General features: G+C 45.4%; 1 protein-coding gene across 1 annotated transcript; it reads right to left on the reverse strand.

The window, feature by feature from the left end:
* Positions 1-6,717: 6,717 nt before the first annotated feature.
* srp68 (signal recognition particle 68) lies at positions 6,718-23,851 on the reverse strand. Its single transcript, XM_083656058.1, has 16 exons — positions 23,721-23,851; positions 23,159-23,225; positions 22,347-22,460; positions 21,488-21,683; positions 20,883-20,965; positions 20,500-20,609; positions 20,212-20,291; positions 19,589-19,729; positions 14,075-14,173; positions 13,389-13,453; positions 12,440-12,593; positions 11,222-11,316; positions 10,073-10,202; positions 9,791-9,866; positions 9,623-9,675; positions 6,718-8,733 (listed from the first exon to the last, which is right to left on the reverse strand). The coding sequence occupies exons 1-16, from the start codon at positions 23,806-23,808 to the stop codon at positions 8,506-8,508; spliced, it is 1,779 nt and encodes a 592-aa protein (XP_083512184.1). The 5' UTR covers positions 23,809-23,851; the 3' UTR covers positions 6,718-8,505.
* Positions 23,852-24,605: the final 754 nt, after the last annotated feature.

Raw genomic sequence — 24,605 nt, forward strand, 5'->3', positions numbered from 1 at the left:
CGGGGGTCCGGGGACCCCCCAGGGGTCCTTGAGGGGGTTTCCAGGGGGTCCCCAGCCAAAAGGGGGGTGATTTATTTTTAGCTATAATTCCATTCCACAAGTAACACAATGACTATTTTGGTCGTGGGTTTTATACACTTTCTGTAATAAAACATCTAAAAGCATCAATCTTATTATCATATGGGGGAACCGTGGGACAAAATCCTATCAAATGGGGGTCCGTGGTCGGGGACCAACTCCAGTTCTTTTGCCAGTGCCTTGGTCAGGGGCACTGACAGAAGTATCAACCCTAACATACATGTCTTTGATGGTGGGAGGAGGAAACCCACACAAACAGAGGGAGAACATGCGAACTCCACACAGAAAGGACCTGGGAAGGACCGGGGGTTCGAACTCTTGTTGCTGTGAGGGAACAGTGCTAACCACTGAGCCAAGATGCCATCCACTACTGCACATCAGCTCAAACACGAAGGAGACAAACGTTCTCATCTTCAGTAAGTCATCTTGGAGTAGCATTAACAGGGCCGTGCTCGTTACAACTATGACCATCACTACATGTCCATACCTTCGGTGGGTACGGTGGCACAGTCGGTAGCGCTGTCGCCTCACAGCTAGAAGGTCCTGAGTTCGATTCTCGCCTGGGACGCTGTGGGCGCTGGAGTTGTGACCCCCCCATATCTTCAGTGCCTACTGCCCAGGTGGGCTATCTCGTCGAAAGGGCCTTTCTGTGTGGAGTTTGCATGTTCTCCCCGTGCTCCCCAGGGGGTTCCTCTGGGTACATAACCCCCCACTAAAAACATGCAGAAGATCGTCATCCGACCAGTGACGACAACATCCGAAGTTGGTCCCCGGGCGCTGGAAAGAAAAAGCGACCACTGCTCCTGGCCTGCCCCCTGGAGGAAAGGACAAGCCTGGATGGGTCAAATGCAGAGGACAAATTTCACCGGCCACCGTCAGCATGAGTGTGTGTTTGTGGCCGCATGCATGTGTTGAAGCGTTCGTGTGACAATAAAAGACGGGCTTGTCCGTCTGAAATTGTGTTTTCTACTACATCATGTCAACTACCTCTGTGTAACGTTTTAGACCTGTGGGCCAAACTTTGTGGAAGCCAGTGAGTCTTTAGTTTGCGGTGTCACTGCTGTCCCCAAACCTTAACCCTGCACCACCTAATCTGCTGGAGGTTAATTTGGGATTCCCAAGGGTCTGGATGGACATTGAGGGGGATATCAAATCAAAAAAGCAATGAACATAAATGTGCACGGTACCCAATGGTATCTCTCTTGTATGGGAAACATCATAATCACACACTATGAAGCATGAAGATATTGTCATTTGTAGGCGAGGATGTGTTGAAACTGAACTGAAACTTGAGAGAGAGAACAGGTCCTCATTGACTGCAGTGCAGTACAACTGAAGTCAATGGGGACCTCTCTCTCTCTCTCTCTCTCTCTCTCTCTCTCTCTCTCTCTCTCTCTCTCTCTCTCGTTGTGCTGGCCACCTCCCTCCCTGTAGAGTGTAGATGACAGTATTGTCGTTTTTGGGTGAACGGACACACCCACAGCCAACAAATCAAGACAATGGAGAAGGGCCTAAAACAAATGATAAGTCTACACCATAATTAGAGACGCATGGCAGACAGCTCCACACGTCACATCCGTGCCAAAGCGCAGAGAGGTGCGAGTCATTCAGGATGAGGGCGTCTCTCCTGTAACGTATCGACAAAGAGAGACAGCATGGCGAGGAATGCTGCGGCGCAGCTTTGTGTGCAGCACAGTGGAGAGGGGAGCCCATTAGGCCCGCTCATACCGTTTTTCTGGGTGCATCTGGCACAGGAGGTTTAGATTTGAGATGGCAAACGATGCTCTTTCTGTTATCCGAGGAGATATTTAGAAAACTGAAATAGCCTAAAGTGAAACGTCCGTTTTAAAGCGTATCAATCCCATCAAGAGCGCACATTTCTGCCTTCAATTCCTGCCAAGTCACCTGTGGCTGTGAGGCTTTGAGGAAGTGATCTTCTTGTGTTTCCTGACTGAATATTTTTTTGGGGGGAAAAGATGTACTGATCCTGTCTAAGTGTCAGAAGAGAAACCTCTCTGGTGTCGTGGGATACTCACTTTTAGTGACTGTGTTGACAAAGCACTTTCTCTCGTGGGTCCTTCTTCCTCAGGGGCAGCAGTAGCCTGAAGGTTAGAAGTAAGCTTGATTCAAATAGCTGGAATGAGAAGCACTCTCCCAATCAATCAATCAATCAATCAATCAATCAATCAATCAACGACTCAACACCCAGTCGTTCCTCCTTTAGGTTCAGCTGTGTGAAACATGACAATACAAACACTTGTAAAAGATGGACTAGATCTAAGACTGCACCTGGGTTCATGTAATGAGGGCTTTACAGGTCAGTCTGCACCTGGGTTCATGAGGGCTTTACAGGTCAGTCTGCACCTGGGTTCATGAGGGCTTTACAGGTCAGTCTGCACCTGGGTTCATGAGGGCTTTACAGGTCAGTCTGCAACCTCTATGTACTGAATTGAGAATACATTTTTCGAGATAGCAAAAGCTTCACACCCCTTATAAGTGACTACTTCACAATAAAGTCAATGGGGACGGGTTTCGAATTGTGCTGGCCTCCTCCACTGTGCGTTATATGATAAAGCTCCCTGTATTTTGTTGTTGTTTTTGTTGGGGGGGGGGGGGGGGGGGGGGGGATGAACTGTTCCTTTAAAGTTGGGATTCACGGCCCAGTAAATAGAGATGAGGGCGAGGTAAACTTGGTGAGAAATAATCCTCAGGCAGCCATATTCCAAACCGTAACAATTAGTAAGGGTGTGTCAGATTGTCTCGTTCACTGTACACACAACTGATATAAACACAGGATGGTTACCTGGTTCATAACGAATCTAATGGGACAAAACTGTACTGTCCCCCCCCCCCCCCCCCTTTTTTTTGGAAAGTGCTGTTTAATTCACATACTATAAGAATGTGATGGGTGTCAACAGCCTGTGTTGATTTAACAAAGGTACGGTGTACAAATCTTTCAACAGCATTGAAGAGCAACTCATTCAGCTGTAAGTAAGCGGTCCTGTACGTCAATCACCCCAAGTGTGGTCCTGCTCTGCCGATGAGCATCTCTCTCTTTGGAGTGATGAGGAGGAGGACGGTGAAGAGAGAGCAGCGATGACAAGCTGCAGAGTAAGACAGCAGACCCAGGGGCCATGATGAAGAGGGGGAGGGGCAGCAGTCACTATTATTCAAAAGAGACTCGTGTTGTTGAAAAGTAGCAGCAAGTCTCGCAGCATGCGCGCCTGTGCTAAAGAAACAAACACGCCTGTAAGACTCATTCATTCCAATGTAAATGCATCAAGTTTGAAAGCCAAACGCACTCACACACCCTGCTGAGGCATCCTATGCTCTTGTGCATCCACACCCAAGACAGAGCTACACAGCCATACCTTAAGGATTAGCTTCTTTGATTTAATGATTTGATAAATGCCTCTTATCTAAAGACAGAGCTACACAGCCATACCTTAAGGATTAGCTTCTTTGATTTAATGATTTGATAAATACCTCTTATCTAAAGACAGAGCTACACAGCCATACCTTAAAGATTAGCTTCTTTGATTTAATGATTTGATAAATGCCTCTTATCTAAAGACAGAGCTACACAGCCATACCTTAAAGATTAGCTTCTTTGATTTAATGATTTGATAAATGCCTCTTATCTAAAGACAGAGCTACACAGCCATACCTTAAAGATTAGCTTCTTTGATTTAATGATTTGATAAATGCCTCTTATCTAAAGACAGAGCTACACAGCCATACCTTAAGGATTAACTTCTTTGATTTAATGATTTGATAAATGCCTCTTATCTAAAGACAGAGCTACACAGCCATACCTTAAGAATTTGCTTCCTTGATTTAATGATTTGATAAATACCTCTTCACTAAAGACAGAACTGCACAGCCATACCTTAAAGATTAGCTTCTTTAATTTAATGATTTGATAAATGCATCTTAACTAAAGACAGAGCTACACAGCCATACCTTAAGGATTAGCTTCTTTGATTTAATGATTTGATAAATACCTCTTATCTAAAGACAGAGCTACACAGCCATACCTTAAGGATTAGCTTCTTTGATTTAATGATTTGATAAATGCCTCTTATCTAAAGACAGAGCTACACAGCCATACCTTAAGGATTAGCTTCTTTGATTTAATGATTTGATAAATGCCTCTTATCTAAAGACAGAGCTACACAGCCATACCTTAAAGATTAGCTTCTTTGATTTAATGATTTGATAAATGCCTCTTATCTAAAGACAGAGCTACACAGCCATACCTTAAAGATTAGCTTCTTTGATTTAATGATTTGATAAATGCCTCTTATCTAAAGACAGAGCTACACAGCCATACCTTAAGGATTAGCTTCTTTGATTTAATGATTTGATAAATGCCTCTTATCTAAAGACAGAGCTACACAGCCATACCTTAAAGATTAGCTTCTTTGATTTAATGATTTGATAAATACCTCTTATCTAAAGACAGAGCTACACAGCCATACCTTAAAGATTAGCTTCTTTGATTTAATGATTTGATAAATACCTCTTATCTAAAGACAGAGCTACACAGCCATACCTTAAGAATTTGCTTCCTTGATTTAATGATTTGATAAATGCCTCTTAACTAAAGACAGAACTGCACAGCCATACCTTAAGAATTTGCTTCCTGTTGTTACTACAGGGGAACAGGTCCCATGGCGGACTGGGCTTACCAAACCTCATGGGCTACTACTGGGCGGCCAACGTGCATAAGATCATGCTCTGGTTCACCTCCCCCCAAAGTAGTTGGTGTCAGATTGAGGCCATGTCATGCCGTTCTACATCACTTCAGGCTCTCGCGTGTAGCACCCTACCCGTATCTTTCTCACAGTTCACTTCTAATCCTATCGTGATAAGCTCTCTTAAGATCTGGGCACAGGTCAGGCGTCATTTTGGTTGGTCTTCTTTACCTCAGGCGACTCCGGTTTGCAACAACCACCTATTTCTGCCTGCTAAGTCAGACCCTTACTATTCACTTTTAGAGGGAAGAGGTCTCCGCCACCTGGGAGACTTGTATATAGACGGTGTGTTTGCCAGCTTCGATCAACTTCATACTGTTTTTAACCTACCCTGTTCAGATTTTCTTCGGTACTTTCAGCTACGAAACTTTGGTAGAACCCACTCCCCTCTATTTCCTCAAATCCCGCCTCCCAGTGGAATAGATCTACTGCTTAAGGCAGACATTCTATCCAGGGGCCATGTCTCCTATTTCTATGATCTCCTCTCTCCAGTGAATGTGGTGGCCATCAATAAAAGCAGAGAGAGCTGGGAAAGTGAACTGCAGACGTCCTTCTCAGACAACTTCTGGGAGGAAGCCTTGCGAGGCGTCAACTCTTCTTCTAGTTCTGCCAGACTTAGCCTGATACAGTTTAAAGTAGTACACAGACTTCACTATAGTAAGGCCAAACTGGCTAAATTCTATCCAGATAAAGTGGTTGATGAATGTGAGAGATGCTCACAAGCACCTTGTAACTTGACTCATATGTTTTGGACTTGTCCCAAACTATCTGGTTTCTGGTACTCCTTTTTTAATATGTGTTCGGACATTCTGAAGGTGAGAATCTGTCCATCCCCTCATATTGCAATCTTTGGTAGACCACCGGATGAGCTAGATATGTCGGTCACCCAATCCAATGTTATCGCTTTTGCCTCGTTAATTGCTCGTAGGAGGATTCTTTTTCTTTGGAAAACCTCTCAGCCACCTTCATTTAAAGCTTGGCTTGAAGACATTTTATTTTTGCTTAAATTGGAAAAAATTAAATTCACCCTTCGGGGCTCCTCTGACAAATTTTATTCACATTGGAGACCGCTGATCGAATACGTAGATGGTCTTCCCCCAGACGACGTGGCTCCATAGAACAAGGGCCAGGGCCCTCCCAGGGATGGACGAATACCTTGCTGCCTGCCCACCACACTCACAGCCGCGCAGTGTTTTTTTTTGGCCTCATGAGCGAAATAGGCCAACTTGAACTTGACCCAGATGCTTGCAAGTATAAACTTTGACAACTTGAGTTATTACTGTTCTCACTGTTATATTACCCCCTACTGTATGTACGTGTATATATGCATGTACATATGAATATGTGTACGTATGTATATTATTATTCCTATTTTATTTTATTTTATTATCTAATTTTATTTATTTTTTCTGTTGGAATGGGATTGGGTTGTGGGGAGGCAAAGGAGGGTGGATGTGTTGGTTGCGATGTTTCAATGTGAAAAAAAAAAGAAAAAGAAAATTACACTGGTTACTGTACTGTAATGCCAATGCTCCCTGCTCAAAAATAATTATATAAAAAAAAAAAAGAAAAAAAAAAAAGAAAAAAGAATTTGCTTCCTTGATTTAATGATTTGATAAATACCTCTTAACTAAAGACAGAACTGCACAGCCATACCTTAAAGATTAGCTTCTTTGATTTAATGATTTGATAAATACCTCTTAACTAAAGACAGAACTGCACAGCCATACCTTAAGGATTAGCTTCTTTGATTTACTGATTTGATAAATGCCTCTTAACTCAATTGAGGATGTCTTGTTTTCATTTGAGCAGTGAATTAAGGGCGAGAAGGTCAAGGATGGAATGAAAAAAAAGACAGGATGCAAAGCCATGTTTGGTGCAAAGGTGTTTTAATGAAGAGGCCTGGAAACCAAATCAAATCTGACATTCTTATCAGTCATTCCATCGCAGTTTCAGTTCAGCCTCGCTCATTCTCCAGTATTACATCATAATAAATCATTCTCCAGGCCTTTCGAGGTCAAGTGCGTGGAAACAGTCCAGCACGCCCGAATTAACCCTGTATAACATAGAACACTGAAGGGGGGGGGGGGGGGAGAGAAACCTAAAACAAGAAATATGATTTAAAACAAACATTTAAAAAGAAAGTCGTGGGTAGGTGTGACACTGAAACAGTCCTCCAGCTAGCTAGCGTATAACCAGTTATCACAGGCAAATGAGGTGAGCTGAGGACCTTGAGAAACGGGTGGCTTTGAGGGGTAAGACTGAAGAGGTGATTCACATCGACGGCTGAACCATTTTTCAACAGCAGCGGATTACAAAAGTTTGTATTTCCTAGCAGCACCTCCCTATTTCTACAGAGACTCTGGTTGATAATGACCTTATTGACCTTCTGTGCTATTGAGGACATTATGGACAAACAGGCTTGGTGGCATGGAGAATGGAAAGCTACCAAAAACTCTCGCCCAATGGCAAGTTCTGCATTATGCCTCGGCTCAAATGTAAATAATCCATCCAAAGGAAAACATTACATAATCTAATGTCATGTATGCAACGCCCCTGCAATCATACTTTTCTCCCAACTCAATGTTAATTGGCTCATCGGCAAGTAGCGACCACTTCCACGTGACGTTTAAGAGCGACTGGTAACTGGGAGTGCTTTAAAACCCTTCCCTTTAGACAGTTGGACATCATTAGTATCACAAAGCTTAGAAGTTCAAGCAGCTGGGAGCGTTGTCTTAGACACGATCGCAACTATTGTTGCCAAAATTGCCAATCGGTACATTATCCCTCAACTTGAGAACGGCTGTGGATGATATGGTTGTTTTTGGACAGTCCGGGTAAAGAACAAAACCACTTCCTATTGGGACTTGAGGGTCATGTGATGTCATCCTGTCCACGCACTTTTCATTAGTCCTCCGACACGATTCTGATTGATAAAACGCGGCCAGGCGTCCAACTACAGGTCCAGGACTCAAGACGGATCGCAGGCTATTTCTGCTGGTTCCCCACATCACATGAGCACAATTACATTTTATTAATAATCATTAAGTGGGTCCTGAGACAAGACTGCACTCACTAAATCAGGATGTTTGGTATCAAAAGGTTTAGGAACCTTAACACAGATCATTGAAACCTCTCTCATAGACACACACAAATGGAGGCTTGATTACATGAAGGCGCTTACATAATGTTGTAAAGAGAAATTAAAAAACTAACAATTATGCCACACTGGCTTAGTTTAATCGAAAAGAATTATGAGAATGAACTTGGCTGTGTAAGCCAAAGGGAACAAGGCATAGAAACCTGTCAAACGCGAAGGTCATAGAGACGTCTCCATAGCTCAGATGGAGGAGGGGACCAGTCTGCTAGCAGCCCATGCAGCCTGATGTTATTATTACTAATGATGGCAGTTAATAATTGGGTCATATTGCTACTTGAAATGGATTCAGTTACTTTTCGATGATCTTGTTTGGAGACTCAAACAAGACCCATTCTGAGGACCTCAAACTTGCCAGCTGTGCCCATCTTGCACATGGGGGCAGTGACGAGCAAACACAAAGTAACTGAAGTGATTCTAATCGACAACTGACCCAAGTCTGGTTGTTGGCGGTGGGACTGGGGGGCCTTTGTGGTCTTCCTCTGCAGGCCTTACTGAAGCCTGGGGCTAAATTTAGCTGCCAAAGCCAAAGATGCCTTTGATGTAGCCGGTCAGGCCGCCCTTGCCCTTCTGCTCCACCTTGTCGTCCAGGGGCGGGAAGGCCACGTGGTTGAGCGCCAGGTCGAAGAACAGCGGCTTGCAGGGGATGGGCTGGAAGTCCGGGGGAAACTGGACCAGATTGGGCTGCTTGCCCACCAGGGCGGGGTCCAGCCGGAAGGTCTCCAGGCGGTCGCAGAGGCGCTGCGGGGAGGGGAGGGAGAGAGATGGAGGGTGAAGGATCATCTTCAAACGTGGACCACTTTTATGACTTTTGAAGCGTAATAGCTTTTGCACACCAAGTCCGTATTTCCGTCCAAAATTGACACAGGAAATTTTTTTAAATAATAATACGACCTCATTTGTGTCAATCATCGACACACCGAGTCGGACAATTACATCCGTCGTTTAAGTTTTCGGATGAGGTTCAATTTTCTGCGTTTTTCGCATCAGGCAATAGATTTTTGCGAGCTGGGACCAGTCTTGTGTTTTCAGATGATGGATTAAAAAACACGCATACGAAAACAATCTTCATAGTGTGTGCAAAGACCTTAAATGTTTTTTTTTATTTTTTTTATGCGATTTTCAGAAAGCGTTTAAAAAGTCATAAAAGTGTTCCTTGTTTGTGAAGATTATCCTGCTGAACACAAATGTCCACTCCCATAAGCTTGTGAAATCGCCAGTCTTTTCCTCGTAAGAAACAACATGGTGGGGGGATTTCTGGTTAAGCCTACAAAAATACATCATCCCTGCTGTACTCTATTGGCCAGGGCATATAGGCTAGAAATAAATGTTTCATGGGAGCTACATTATTTCTAGTGTGCGGAGTCTGATTTTTCCAGGTCTACCTGCACTTCTGTCCAGCACCTAGTTTTCAGCATTTTGGATGTGCATGGCTTGTGAACTTTCTTGCAACCCTGACTCCAAATTTCCCCTTGAGGGACAATAAAGTTCATGTTATCTTAGTGATGTGGAGGCACCAAAACTCTGAACTGCTGCCACTGGCTGTAATGAGGTTCCCAATATGTATTATTTGTTTAATATAAATATATAAATATAAACCAAAGATAATCCTGATGTGTTGTCCTCTTACCGTGTTGTCTTTCACCTGCTGCTGGGAGGGAACTTCAGCGGTGTCATCAGTGTCTAAAACAAACACACAAAGGTTAGAACCTCAGGGTCACTCACACGCTCAAAACAAGCACAACAGTCACACATCACTCAGCTCAGGTCAGGTTCAGGGTCAAGTGTGCTCTCTCACCCAAAATGGCAGCAGCCTGAAGGGAGTATTTCTCGGCGTTGACCTCAGCGATGAGTTCCTGGACATCAGGGAGATCCTGTAGGAGGAGGGCACAGACACAACCGTTAAGTCAGTGGGGAAGTACAGACACCAGCACAGACACAACCGTTAAGTCAGTGGGGAAGTACAGACACCAGCACAGACACAACCGTTAAGTCAAATAGAGAATCTTCATGCAGGAATGTATGTGAACGTCAAAGTAGAGAGCATGTAAGGTGGTGTTTGTGTGTGTAGATGATCAACCTTGAGGCTGTTGTTGAGGTTCTTGGCCTTAGACTGGACCTCCCTGGCGTACTTCAGCACCCTCTCATACAACACCAGTGCCTCGCTCCACTTCTTCACCAGCACATAGGACTGTGCTATGAAGAAACACCTGTGAGGGGGAACACAGGAGAAACATCTATGAGGTCCAACACAAGGATGGGACAAAACACCAATCGAGATATTTTTTATTAGCCTCTCTGGTCTTTGGAGATATTGCTCCAGGGACAATGCCCAGACACCAGAGAGGCTAATAGCAGAGGCGGTCAGTGCTAGGGTTGGCACGATGGACGATGGCATCGACCATCGTGATGGGCCGACCCCCCCATCGACCTCTGAGCCTTCTACATCGGATCATCTTAATTCATTATCTGTTCGAATTGAAATTGTGCCGTTTTAATAATAAAAAAAGGCCAAGTCCACCTACCGTGATGCACGGGGGACGCGCCGGCGGCATTAAACAAGCGCGCCCAGTTCAGTTCAGGGAAGCCTCCCCTCCCCCTCCTCCTCCCCCTCCTCTGCTCCACTGCTTCTCTAAACTGGTTGCGCTTGTTTAATGTCGCCGGGGCGTCCCCAGCGCGTGAGAAGTCGGCTGTGTTATTGTGAAAACTTTTTAAGACAAAGAAGAAACTTCACGTTCTTCCCTGTTTTCAACCCAAAGTGAGTACAAGTCTTCAACTGTGAAGTTAACTCGCCTGTTTCCAAAGTGAAAGTTGGAGTCGCTCCATAGTTACAGCAGCTGCGTTTCTCTAGCCATTTCTCCTAAACTCTCTCTCATTACATTAGGTTCAAAAGCGAATCTAACGTTATATCAGCCAGTAATTGTCACTGAGTCAGTGCGCTTTTAGCCTCTGTCATCCTCGGTGATGACAAGAGAGAAGATGCTATACTGTTTTTCACAGAACTGAACAGTCAATAGTCATAATCTAGAGAGAGAAGACAGCTAAGAGGATAGCAGTGATGAGAGGAATACACTGCTGACTGTCTGAACAACTAACTTGGAGCTACATTTCAGTAGTAGGGTGGTGCTTTCTGCAGCCTTAAGAGTCCAATCAGTATCACTAGTTGAATCATGTATGTAGCAGTTGATTGCAGATAAAGGCAGGCATTTAAACTATGTATGCGTCTGACCTGTAGGCCTTGTAGACCAGTGTCTTGAGGGCCACCTCCTTCTGGAAGGTGTGGTCTTCCTCCAGACCCTGCAGGGTGGACAGCTCAGCCAGACTCTGGAGACATGGAGAGATAGAGGACGAGAGAGGGGAAGGAGAATATGAAGATAAATACACCGATGATCCAAATGAGAGACCCTCACCCCAAAGCCTGTTTGAAAGCTACAGTTTACAAGCAAGATTACCAGGAGGTTTACAAGGTGACAGAGTCCGTCAAACCAGAGGCCTGTACCACTAATGGAGATAAACAGATCCAGGATCTGTCCTTTTGATCTGGTTTGACTTAACCAGACAATCGAGCTAAACGATACCACGATGGTGGTTATCAGCTGGGTCTGTCAATTTAGGATTTCCCTATCCAGCTCTGAGCTTGTGCACGTAAAAATGCTCATGCACAGGAGCTCGAGCCCACAGAAGCATAAGTTGCCATGGTGATCTATGTCGGTAAGAAGTGAACTAGCGTCGTAGCACGGCAAACCCAGGGTTAAACCTGAAGTTAGCTCGCTAAGCCACTAATCTTGCTTCGTGGTGCAGGCCTCAGATGAAGTTCTCAGCCTTTACTGTTGACACAGATCATCCATCAACACAGATCAGCTCATCACACGTAAACAGCTGCTGTGAAGCTGTGAATGAGAGGGAGTGACTAAAGAGCAGGTTCCTACTGAAGAGTTGATTAGGTTTCTGTGAGGAAGAAGCCCAACAATCCACGGGAGGCCTTTTAGGAGGGCCATTCAAGCCGCAAGTGGAGCCTGCAGTACCACCACGGCCCAAGAAACATCATACCAGAATGAAATGTTTGGAGCGGGGGAGTCTGGTGCAACGCACAGGTCCTGGACCTGGTGAGACGTAGGAGGAGCCCGGCCAGGAGTCAACCCACAGAGCCCAGTCCCTCCACGTGCCAGAGCCTCCCGGTCCCGGCAGAGTAGTTCCGGAGCAGCGGATTGAGTGGCCCCGTCTTTCCCTAAGAGGGCTGACCGTGGGTCGCTACTGGGACGTAAGTCGGGGCTTGATCAACCCCGGCTGGGTCACCTGGGTGAGGGTGTATGATGTTGCGAGACCCGAAACATCTTATGACCCCAGTGTACATCACTGATGATACGTCCCAGTTGCATCCATGTGATATTTTTTCTTTATAGTTTACTGACCGGACAATTACGTTCTCTCGCCTGTGCGTGTGTACCTGCAGGATGATGTCATAGAGGCGAATCAGGTCTTGTGGGCGGGGGCCCCTCTTGTTGTCATCGGCCTGGGGTTCCTTCAGCTTGGCCTGCAGTGTGTGGGCCATGCTCTCGTTCCTCTTCACCACCGTACACAGCTTGATGTAGGTCAGGTAACTGGAGGAGAAACTCAATTATTCACTTATGGGAAAAACCTCATGGAGGAATAGTTGGTGGACGGGATGAGTCTGCAAATAACTAAAAGCCAAACGCGTATTCAGTATTATCAGTATTTTATCACAGGGGAGAACCTATAACTAGGGATGTCCGATATTATCGGCCTACCGATATTATCGGCCGATATTAGCATAAAAAAATCGATATCGGAAAATATCGGTATCGGTTTTCATGCCGATATATATATTTTTTTTAAATACAGGGGTAGTCTCACTGAGAGCAATGCTCTCTTTTTCAGGAGTGCCCTGTTCACATTCACACACACATTCATACCTGGAAGCTGACCAGTACAACCACAGTCTGATCTGTTGGCCACTGAGCAGCTCCACTGGAGCGGTTGGGGTTAAGGGCCTTGCTCAAGGGCACCTCAGTGGTGGTAATGAGGGAGGGGCAAGCGCTGCCTTTTCACTTTCCCCACCCAGATTTATCCTGCCGGTCCCGGGGATTGAACCGACGACCTTCTGGTCACAAGCTCGCTTCTCTAACACTTACAACTTTAACACAACATGCATATTATATATTAAACTCTTCAGCTACATTAAGCTACATTATGTAACTTGTTACGTGAAATTTTGGTGGAAAAAAAGCCCGCTTATATCGGTTGATATCGGTATCGGAAATTAAGAGTTGGACATTATCGGATATCGGATATCGGTAAAAAAGCCAATATCGAACATCCCTACCTATAACCTCTGCAATATTTCTTCATCAGACTGATGCAGATGTATGTTTTACCTGTGCAGGAACTGCAGGTTGGACACCTTGCTACTGTCGACATCAGCGCCCCTCTCTCTCTGCTTCTGCAGGAAACATACAACATAAAATAATCTTCACATTTCTGTTTAGCAGCTGCACTCATGACTATGAATCAGTCTGTAACTATAAGTGTCAGCAAGAACATAGAGTAAAGCCTGTATCCCACACATCTCAACCCAATCACTGAAATGAATCAACTCTTAACATGGTGTCGGCCTGGGCGTCCGGGTAGTGTAGCAGTAGATTCCCTGCCTACCAACACGAGGGTCGCAGGTTCGCACCCCCGTGTTACCTCTGGATTTGGTCGGGCGTCCATACAGGCACGATTGGCTGGCGTCTGCGGGTGGGAAGCCGGATTGGGGGTATGTGTCCTGGTCGCTGCACTAGCGCCTCCTCTGGTCGGTCGGGGCGGAAGGGAACTGGTGGGAATAGCATGATCCTCCCACGTGCTATGTCCTGCCGGTGAAGCTCCCCGTCGGGTGAAAAGAAGCGGGTGGCAACTGCGCATATGTCGGAGGAAGCATGGTGCTAGTCTCGGCTCTCCCCAGATTGGCAGAGGGTGGAGCAGCGGGGGGAAATTGGCCAAGTACAATTTTCTCTCTCTCTCTCTGAGCCAAATGTGAAAAAACAACAACAAAACATGGCGTGGGCCTGGCTCCTCTCACCGCCTCACTCTTCAGTTCCTCCCTCACGGCCTGGATGGTGTCTCTGCACTCGGCCAGCAGGGTCTCGTACAGATGCTCTTTGGTCTCCTCGTTAGCTGCCTGCACAGCACAAACACAAAACAAATGCTGTTACTTACATTTTGTATTTGCACAACACAATGACAAAATCTACACAAAATCATGATGTAATCAGTGATTTATGTACAGCATATCTGCACTTTTGTCACTGACATGGACTGACAGACGACTGGATTACGAGCGACAGAGCACCCTTCAGGTGCTGAATCCCTCCTGAACTGTAGTCTGTTAACTGCAGAAGTTAGCAGATAAGACACAAGTGGGCATATTTACAGGATCTCAAAAATGTCCCCTATATTGAATGGTTGGACAAAAGAAAAAGCATTTAAACTTTAGTAAAAAATAAGAAAAAGAAAAGACAAAAGACTCACTGTCACATACTACTACTACATTAAATCAAATACGTGTGCTGCAAAACCTCTTATGGCTGGCTCACACTACAGGATTTTCGGGCCGATTTATGCCCGATTCACCCCTCCCGAGAATCGGAGGAGAAATCTGGCCTGGCAGCTTGCCAAGCTTGGTCGGGCCCGACGTTCGGCACCGATTATCTTGTAGTGTGAGCTGTTTGCAGATCCAATCTTAAGCCTCCCGATCTGCTCAAAGCCTCATCGGGGCCGTCCCGATCATATCAAACATGTTTGATATTTAGGACTGAAAATCTGCGCGAATACATCATTCTGCTGCTGCGCGAGACTCCCGTCGTTAATTGACGCGGCTCATTTGATGCGCTGCACTGCAGGCATTATAGGCTACCAAATACCAACAGCACAGAACCATGAGTATTTGGGGGAAAATGTTACTCATTTATATCACAATGAATGACCAATGAATAAAAAGTTGTTATATCGTAGTTTTGAGCCCCTGCCAGTCAGAGGCTGTAATCTCCTACCTGTCTATCAGCCAGGCAGTGTGGGGGGAAAAGGCATTGCTGCTGCGGGAAGCAATCCAGTCTATCCAAACTTTTGCCGATCTCATGACATGCAGCAGGGAAATATATTTTGGTAGGCCATGTGTTTGTGTTCTCACTTGTACAGACAATAGAGTCGCGTTGTTTACACGCATGCTAACTACCGTGAGATTCATTTGTTTGGCGAGACGGGCATGAAAATGAGGAAACGAGAGAGAGAGGTGAGGTGGGGGCGGAGCGCTTTGGTCACTGCTGGAACCCCAAAAACGAAACAGGTTCGTATGGCCGGGCATCAAGGTGATTATCCTGCCGATAATCTTAATAATATCCTTCTGCGAAGGCAAGGTCAAATCAGTCGAGTGAAGCACAGCAACGGGATGTAAACCAAAGTTTGCAGTGCATCAATACCACTGTCATGGAGGAGTTGGAGTTGGCACGGAAGCTGTTGCCCGGTGCTGCTGATAAACTGTGGGAGACGACACAGAGGGGAGGGTTGAAAGCAGAGGAGGGCACACCTGGGACGCCAGGTGTTGCCGACGAGCCCTCTAGAGGTGTAGTGGTTTTGTCGTCGAAACGCCGGTGAAGGGGGGTTACCACCTGATGACTCCAATGACTCTTTTAACCCTCGCCCCTCTGTGTCAAATTCCATCATTAGCCACTTCAGTGTTGCAGATACCATCAAAAGACTCTCTAGTAAGTGCTTGCACAAGGGATATTTACATCTTATTATCCTGTGTTTTTTGAACCTGATGTTCTGGATTTGTCCAGTGACTGCTGAGAAAGGTCAGCTGACGACAGGGGAAAGTCCTTGTGGCGGCATGGAGAGACAGCTGACAGGAGGGAACAGACCCCACCGGGACAGGCATGGGTTAGCTTCCCATGGCTGTAGTTTCCCAGGCTTTTCAGCACGTTGGAAACACCCGCTTTAGCTACGAAAAGTAAATATAAGAGAATACCCCCGGAGTCTGCGAGAGTGGGGGCGGAAGAGGACTCATCGGCTGATATCGCGGTAATAGATGGACCGGAAACGACTATGAGCAACACGAGCACAGTGCAAGAGAGCACCACAGGAATCGCAGCGGCGGGCCACAAGCTTCGGTGTTTGAGGGAGAATGGTGTCATGGAGGAGTCTGACTCGAGCACGGAGGCTGTGGCCCACAGGCTTCCGTGTTGGAGGGAGGAGGGACAGAGGCCTCGCGTTGACTATACCCTTCTGACTGTCATACATCTGCGAAGGCAAGGTCAAATCAGTCGAGTGAAGCACAGCAACGGGATGTAAACCAAAGTTTGCAGTGCATCAATACCACTGTCATGGAGGAGTTGGAGTTGGCACGGAAGCTGTTGCCCGGTGCTGCTGATAAACTGTGGGAGACGACACAGAGGGGAGGGTTGAAAGCAGAGGAGGGCACACCTGGGACGCCAGGTGTTGCCGACGAGCCCTCTAGAGGTGTAGTGGTTTTGTCGTCGAAACGCCGGTGAAGGGGGGTTACCACCTGATGACTCCAATGACTCTTTTAACCCTCGCCCCTCTGTGTCAAATTCCATCATTAGCCACTTCAGTGTTGCAGATACCATCAAAAGACTCTCTAGTAAGTGCTTGCACAAGGGATATTTACATCTTATTATCCTGTGTTTTTTGAACCTAGTGCGTGGTGCGCCACATTTACAAATCTTGTAGTGTGTGCATGTTTGAGATTCTAGGGAAGATAATCTGGGAAGATTATCCTGTAGTGCGTGTCACAGCCAGATTTCAAAATCGGCTAAGATTGTCAGAATCCTGTAGTCTGAGCCCAGCTTTAGCTTGTAATAGATACACTGGTTTGATTAGTTGAACCAGACTGTCGCTACACTTTCACTAATAAGTCGATCACTGCAGACACAATGAAACATTTCAGCCCGTTAAGCAATTAGGGCAACCGTGGTTGCTTGACACGTGTTATATAAATAAACGTTGCCTTTTAAAAAAGGCAGACACAAGCGAGAGCAGCACAGAATGTGATGTGTGGAGCGCCGGAGCCTGAGGTATGCAGCCCGGCAGGTTGCAGATGCATTCCTGCATACAGCACATCAGCAGGCCGAGGCTCTGGTTACACAGCTCAGCTCTGTGAAGGAGACCATTGTTCTTTACATCTCATCTACTTTTCTTGCATCCACTCACACACAATAGGCCTGTATTGTTGCCCCAATGTAATCCGGTTCATAGGGTGGGTGCGATACAGCAACATTAGATATGGCTATGTGCAACATATATAAATATATAGGAGACATGTCAGCCACTGTATGTGAGGAGAGGGAATGTTATGAAGTTTGGATGATGCAGCCGATTTTATTTGACAAATTAAAAAGGGAAAGCCAGGATAACACAATAAAACCCAGAGGCTTAATTGCCATTGTGGTCTGTCATGCATAGGGATGGGTATCGTTTCATATTTTTCGATACTGGTGCTAAAACGATACTTCTAAAACGGTACCGGTGCCTAAGCGGTGCATGAAACGGTACTTAAAAAAAAATATTTAAACCTATTTTTTATTTAAAGAGGCTGTAAAGAGCATTTCAAACAATAATGTTATGTGTTTAAGCCGTAGAATGTTAGTGAAGGTGCGTGCAGCGCCCGTTTCAGAGCACCGGAGGGCGGATATTTAACTCAGCAGCTCGGGCATGCCACCTAAATGAGGCACCTAAATCTGGGTTGCAATTCGGTACCGGTAGTATTGGTTGTAAAAGTACCGGTACCATATTGGTACCTTGTTTCGGTACCCAACCCTAGTCATGCATGAGTCAGTCAAAATGACTGACGACATATTTTGATGACACTGCTGATGTTGTCACATCTTCGATAAGGACAACCGAAAACTCTTAGGCAATAACACCGCGGAGAGAACATTCCTCCAAGTAAGGCTAATTGATTAACTGGCAGGTTATAAGGCATCTCTCATCCACCACCCAGAGGCTTGCTGTTCTTAAGTGCAACATAAACTCATGCCAACGCCCTGGCAACGCCTTAGTGTGACTGGATCAACCTGCTGAGCATCTTCTGTTGTTCAGAGGGAGGGCTGGATGGATAGACCCAATACAGGAGGGAGGAGTCTCCAACCGGGCCCCCCTATGGCCCAAATAAGGCGTTTCCTCTCCGCAAAGCCCAGAAACTGATGATCACGTGTAACGTCCAAGGAGGCTTCAACACTTTAATGGTTCATCCTCTGACTTTCTACTTTCTAATCCAAGTGAAGAGACAACCAAGCATGACTTTCTACGTTCTAACCCAAGTGAAGAGACAACCAAACATGACATTCTACTTTCTAATCCAAGTGAAGAGACAACCAAACATGACTTTCTACTTTCTAATCCAAGTGAAGAGACAACCAAGCATGACTTTCTACGTTCTAACCCAAGTGAAGAGACAACCAAACATGACTTTCTACTTTCTAATCCAAATGAAGAGGCAACCAAACATGACTTCCTACTTTCTAATCCAAGTGAAGAGACAACCAAACATGACATTCTACTTTCTAATCCAAGTGAAGAGACAACCAAGCATGACTTTCTACTTTCTAACCCAAGTGAAGAGACAACCAAACATGACTTTCTACTTTCTAATCCCAAGTGAAGAGACAACCAAACATGACTTTCTACTTTACGATCCAAATGAAGAGACAACCAAGCTTGCCCTTTTGCCGCTTTTTTACTACTGGATCACTTGCAGCGATAGTTAGCGAGGGAATGATTGTATTGTGCATCTTTTGGCAGGCGCTTCAAAGTGGCTCGGCAGAGTCGGCACACAAAGTCCGTCTCGGCCATCAGCATCTCTGAACAATGGCTTGAGACGCTACAGGTGAGCGTCACAAAAGGCATTTAGCGCCGCTGATGCTAATCAGTCCACAGAGAGCTGCTGGGTGTAGTCTCATATTCATGTGTGGGCTGAAATGCACAGAATGCAGTTAAACGATGAGCGGGGCTGCATGCCAGAGTCCTGAGTAGCTGTGGGTGTGACAGGTGTGTCTGCAGGGTGAGGCGAGCCTCCAGGCGCAGGAAACCAGGACGGAGCAGGGGGGGGGGGGGGGGGCACACACCTGACTAACGTGGAGAGTGTCCCCTACTGCACGTTCAAGGAAGTGCGCAATTTAATTCACTGCCGTTGTGAGGAAGAGGTAAAATGAGATAACATTTTACCCCGTAAAACTGAAAATTTGGCGACATCTTGAGTCCCTTAGTGGTAGTGTTTTACATAACTGCTGTAAAGATACTTGCTACTAAAATAAAATTTGCACATTTTTTTAAAAATAATAATACTATGCTGATCGGCCCCTTCTCCATAAGCATAGCCTACTCCTGATTGGTCTATCCTCTCATGCTACAAATGGACATCGTGCTACAAACGGACACACATGTCACGCATAGAAGTGGCTGCACTGCTTAATAATTGTTCTTCTTTTAACCAGGGGTACATTATGATACGGAGAATTCAAAGTCATTTTTCATTTCTTTGGGGCTTGTCGACTTGTTTGAGAGCAAGGCAGTGGCTGACCTGTGCGATGGTGGCCTCATTGTCTGCCAGCCCGAGCAGGAAGATGCGGGCCTTGTCGATCTTGACCGGCACCGTGCGGCCCCGCCACTCCACCTCGCTCATGGTGGCCGCCTGCTTGGCTCTCGTCCGGGTGATCAGCGTCTACGCAAAGAAAAGGGAAAAACAAGCGTGCATTACGAAACAAGTGTTTTATGTAACACTGTGGATTTTCCAATAAACAAGCACCAAGGCATAGAGGACAAAAGTGTCACATGTGTTTTAACATCAAATATCTTTGGATTTCACCAACTACGAAAAAGGTATTTATGGCAGTATGAGCATTTCTGCCCATAATTTATGAAGGTTAGGTGCTTTTTTCTTTAAACTAATAAATACATGTGCATAAAATTAAGTGTATTTAATTATATTTAGAGCGAGCACAGAATGTAGTCTACATCCAGCTGATATTTCACAGAGCCTTCCTCACCATGTCTTGGTTTTGTCTCAGCGTGCGTTTCCCCATTTGAGTCAGTGACACATGCTGCTGCTGCCTATGCATTTTTTTCCCTCTTTCTAGACTGCGTGGATGTGTGCTATAATTTAAAATACAAAATGTTTCCAACTGCTCAGTTCAGACTGTTCACCTCTAGCTTCTCAGCCATCATGCCTCCACCCCCTCCAGTCAGTCTCATCTGCATCAGGTCGTTGATGGCATTCTGGTCACCTGCAATCAGAGGAAACAGTCACATCATATACTGTGTGTGTGTGTGTGTGTGTGTGTGTGAGTGAGTGTGTGTGAGAGTGAGTGAGTGAGAGTGAGTGAGTGAGTGTGTGTGAGAGAGAGAGTGAGAGAGAGAGAGTGAGTGAGTGTTTGAGTGAGTGTGTTCTGTGGGACACGTTAATGGGATAGGGTTTCAGTTTGCAACGCTCACCAATGTTGTAAGCACAGTAGCGGATGTTGGGCGAGATCTCCTCCACACGCTGATGATAGAGCACAGCCAGCTCCTCGGTGAAAGCACTGGCCAGCTTCTCATAGATGGTCCTGACAGACAAACAGAGCACTGACTGGAAAATCATCTCATTTGTGCGCTTGTCAACCGTTTACGGAAGACGATATTGGCATCAGGACAACGTCAGATAACAGATGTGAGGTTGGGCTGTCCTCAACCTCACATCAGTGTGCATTAAATCTCTTCGAAACACACAATACATCGGTGACCAAACATACAATGGGTCCAACTTCATATTCTTTCATTCATATATTAATAAAAAAAATCCACACCAGCCCAGAAAATGAAGTCATGTCAAAACTCACTTGCACTTGTTAAAGGCCTCCATTGCAGGCTTCCACTCCTGCAGCTCAAACTGCACCATGCCAGCTAGGTAGGAGGTGTAGGCCTACAGTCAACAACATGAACCTCTGGTTAGTGGACGTCTTAAGAATAAGGAGACAAACTCAGACAAAAAATCACTACCCCATGTCACTTCATTTGGATCTAGACTAGAGTAGACCCTTCTAGGTTGAGCTGCATCAAATTCAGGCAATTAAGACTGAATTAATTCATGTTTTTTCCATTACTCTACATGCTCCTTGGAATACAGTCATATAGGGTTTATAATAGAGATGCGTGGGCTGGGCTGCAGTTATAACCGTGCATATCCCGCCCCGCGGGCGGGGAGGATCATAAAAATAAACATTCTGATTAATAGCGGACGGGTAGACATCAATTATTCTGCAGGGCACACAGTGACAGGCGACGACAAGAAGAACGGGGCGGGGCGTGATGACAATACAAAAGTTGCGAACCCTGTCTGAAGTTCAACCCGTGATGTTATCACATGGTATGCCACTTATTACATGCGGCCACCAAGACAGAAGTTTACATTGAAAAGTGACCTCCCTCCCTCCCTCCTGTGTACCTGTGCCTCCAGTTTGGTCTTGGCGTCCACACAGGGGCTGTCGCACAGCTTCTCCAGCCTCTCGCCGTGCTTGGCCGCCTTACGCAGTCGGGCCAGCAGGTGGAAGCGCTTGCGGGGCTCCGTGTTGGCCTCCTGCTTCAGCTGCATGGCGTAGCTCCACGCCCGCTCTGCCTCCATCAGAACAAGCAACAGATACCTGAGACAGAGGGAGTCGCATCAGTTAACGTACACATTTACACTGATGTTTTTAGGCATTCTGTAGACATTATTATCCAGAGCAGTTTATGGGCACAACCAAGCAACCAGTAATAAGGAGCAGACTGCCCAAATGTGTCCAGGCACTAATCTAAGTGGAAAACAACCGTTTCCCTTTTGGGAATATTTGTGTGGCCGGAAATCAAAAGAAGAGCAAGATAGAGAATCAAGAGTGAAACACACTTTCTTGTTCATGTTCAAATTCAGCCCCTACTCCATGTTCTTTGATTATAATTATATTATAATAATTACATTATAACTAACCATTTTAGGGTGGCAGACAGTATCTATTCATTTATATGAGAGACACTAATGACCCATTTTTCAGTTAAACTGCAGTAGATGCCTGTTGAAGAAAACAACCCACAAGAATTTTGGAGGACCACTTGACTGTCAACTCTAATACATCTCCATTTGAATCCCATTATAGCCCAATTTTGACCCAATTAATTAATTAATCAAATTAGGAGACAAAATCTGGCAGGCTACTTTTCTAGGAAAATAAGCCATCAAGGAGTCTCCATTGCCTTCTGACTCCATAACATCAGCCATAACACTGAGGAAGAATGCCCCGCCCAGCCTACTGACAGCATCCACTCCTTACCTGTTGTCAGAAAGCATTTCCACTGTAATTTTCTTCCCAGTGAACTTGTGTCTGTTGCCCATCTTGAAGCCCAGTGTCTTGCGCAGACGACGCATGCGGCGCGAGCAGTATCCCCTGGAGGTGGCGAGACGGACATTACTGCATTACAATTCAGATTCATTTCCAGTATCTTCCTTTTGAAAAACCGCTATCCTAACTTTATCCACATCTTTATCATCCTGCAACTTATGGCTGGTTCATCATAATCAACATCCGTATAGAATTTTCATTTGGACCCATCTAAAACAGCTGATGATAGTGTCACAGAAAGAACACCAATACTTTTAGCTTGCGGTGGGTTTAGTCCAGTGAAACAGTAGCACATATGTTTCACCTGAAGCATATGGCAATAGACTCCTACAAGCACAATCGTGCTTGTTCTTGAGCTACTAACCAAGAATTTTGGTTTGCTCTATAAAAAGTATACATATTTTACAATGATGAATGTTGAAGGCCTTCACGAATCACCCAAGAAGTTTTGATGGTGTTCTGAACTTGTGACAGTTTCTTTGACGTTGAAATCGCTTAAAGTTCTGCACTTGGAATACAAAGACGGGCCGGGCCCTACATCCAGATGAGTCTCTGTGGCCATGGGGTCCACACAATGGAGTAATGAGGCTCCGGAGACAGCAGTCTGCACCACTGGACCATCGGTAGCCACAGCTCACCTGTATCTCTGGTCATCTCTGTCTGTAGCCACAGCTCACCTGTATCTCTGGTAATCTGTCTGTAGCCACAGCTCACCTGTATCTCTGTCTGTAGTCACAGCTCACCTGTATCTCTGGTAATCTCCGTGTCTGAGGCCATGTTGCTGCTGGGAATCCTTGATGATCTGCAAAACTGCAATTCAGTGTTAAGGAACAGCCTTGGGTGCAACTTGTTCATCAGACATATGGGACTCACTCCAGGGGAAGGTTAATGTTGTTATTCATAAAGTAGTGCTGCCTGTCAGCTGTTACATTTTTGTTTTAACGTTACACTGTTGTCAGTGACACAACGTTATTGTAGGCAACAGCAATGTAACGTTGTAGGAAAACTGTCTGGTGACAGCTGGCAAAAGCTTTTACAGGGGGTGGGCAAATGAACACGCCTAACGTCGTTTTATGCCTATACAAATCAAGTAATGTCCTGACTGCAACAATGAATGAACATCTATATGACAGACTAACGTTACATACTTTAACACCGGTATGGTAAGCCTGCTAACGTTTCACTATGACACGTAGCACAAGTTAGCTATCCTCTAAGCTAGCTCGCTAGCTACCGTCCAGCCACTCGTTGGGGCAACTACCGCACACCGGGGCTGAGCGTGCAGTCCGTTTTTGAGAAGGATACTCTCCAGTCCCACCGCTCCATCCGTTGAGTTCTCTTTGTTTTGCGCCATTGCGGCTAATTTGGCTTCGTTCTGCTTTTCTGCGGCCATGTCCAAATGCTAACAGCACACATGCCCTGGAAGAGAAGCCAGGGACTACCAGGGATCAATGAACGTAGACTAGAGGGAGGGGCTTATGTACACCTACGCTAGTGCCCCCTATTGGTCTCCCAAATAAATTCTCCAATCATTCATTCAAAGTATTTTCCCGTTGAAAAATGCATACTTTTTTGACAATGGAATAGTCTTCTTTACCATGTTCCATTGAGTATTTTAATAGCTTATTTCCTATAGAAAAGTCAAGCGTTCTCATAGAACGTTAACAGCACCAGAAGGAGATCTCTTCCCCCAAATATACTGGAAGAGCTTTGCATGTCATTCCTCTCTACTCCCTACTGACACAATTAATTTAATTTATACTTGGGAAACAATTTAACCTCTGCCATCACCCCAAGCCACCACACTCTAAAATGACATAACAAAATACAAAACTAAAGACATAATAAACACCACTCTTTTGAACGACTATCATCTTGATTTGCTTCTGGAATCACATTATATTGTTTTCCCCCTATTCAAAACCAGTCATACTTGAAACTTGAAAATATAACGTGTTGGAAGATTTGAAGCACAAGTGTACAAGTCATAACAACTGTAATCCATAACATGTATCGTGAAGCACAAAGACCATCACCATAAAAAATGTTTTAAAAAGTTTGATATTTTAATGGAAAACAAACTTTTAGATATTCTTTGCAAAAACTGGGACAAAAAAGAGACACCAAAGTAAACTTTCTCCATCCACCCATACAACCAGCACCCTGTTTAACACTGCAGTGTACAGACAG

This window comes from Poromitra crassiceps (genome assembly GCF_964638095.1).
Source record: "Poromitra crassiceps genome assembly, chromosome: 19".
Classification (NCBI taxonomy): domain Eukaryota; kingdom Metazoa; phylum Chordata; class Actinopteri; order Beryciformes; family Melamphaidae; genus Poromitra; species Poromitra crassiceps.

Bases quoted from the DNA above. Each gene is read 5' to 3' on its own strand.
- srp68 (XM_083656058.1), bottom strand. From the start codon at position 23,808: ATGGCCGCAGAAAAGCAGAACGAAGCCAAATTAGCCGCAATGGCGCAA. The intron at 22,461-23,158 runs GTGAGCTGTGAC...CGCCACCTCCAG, and splicing joins GGAGATTACCAGAGATACAG to GGGATACTGCTCGCGCCGCA. The intron at 20,610-20,882 runs GTGAGTTTTGAC...TTTGTCTGTCAG, and splicing joins GAGGCCTTTAACAAGTGCAA to GACCATCTATGAGAAGCTGG.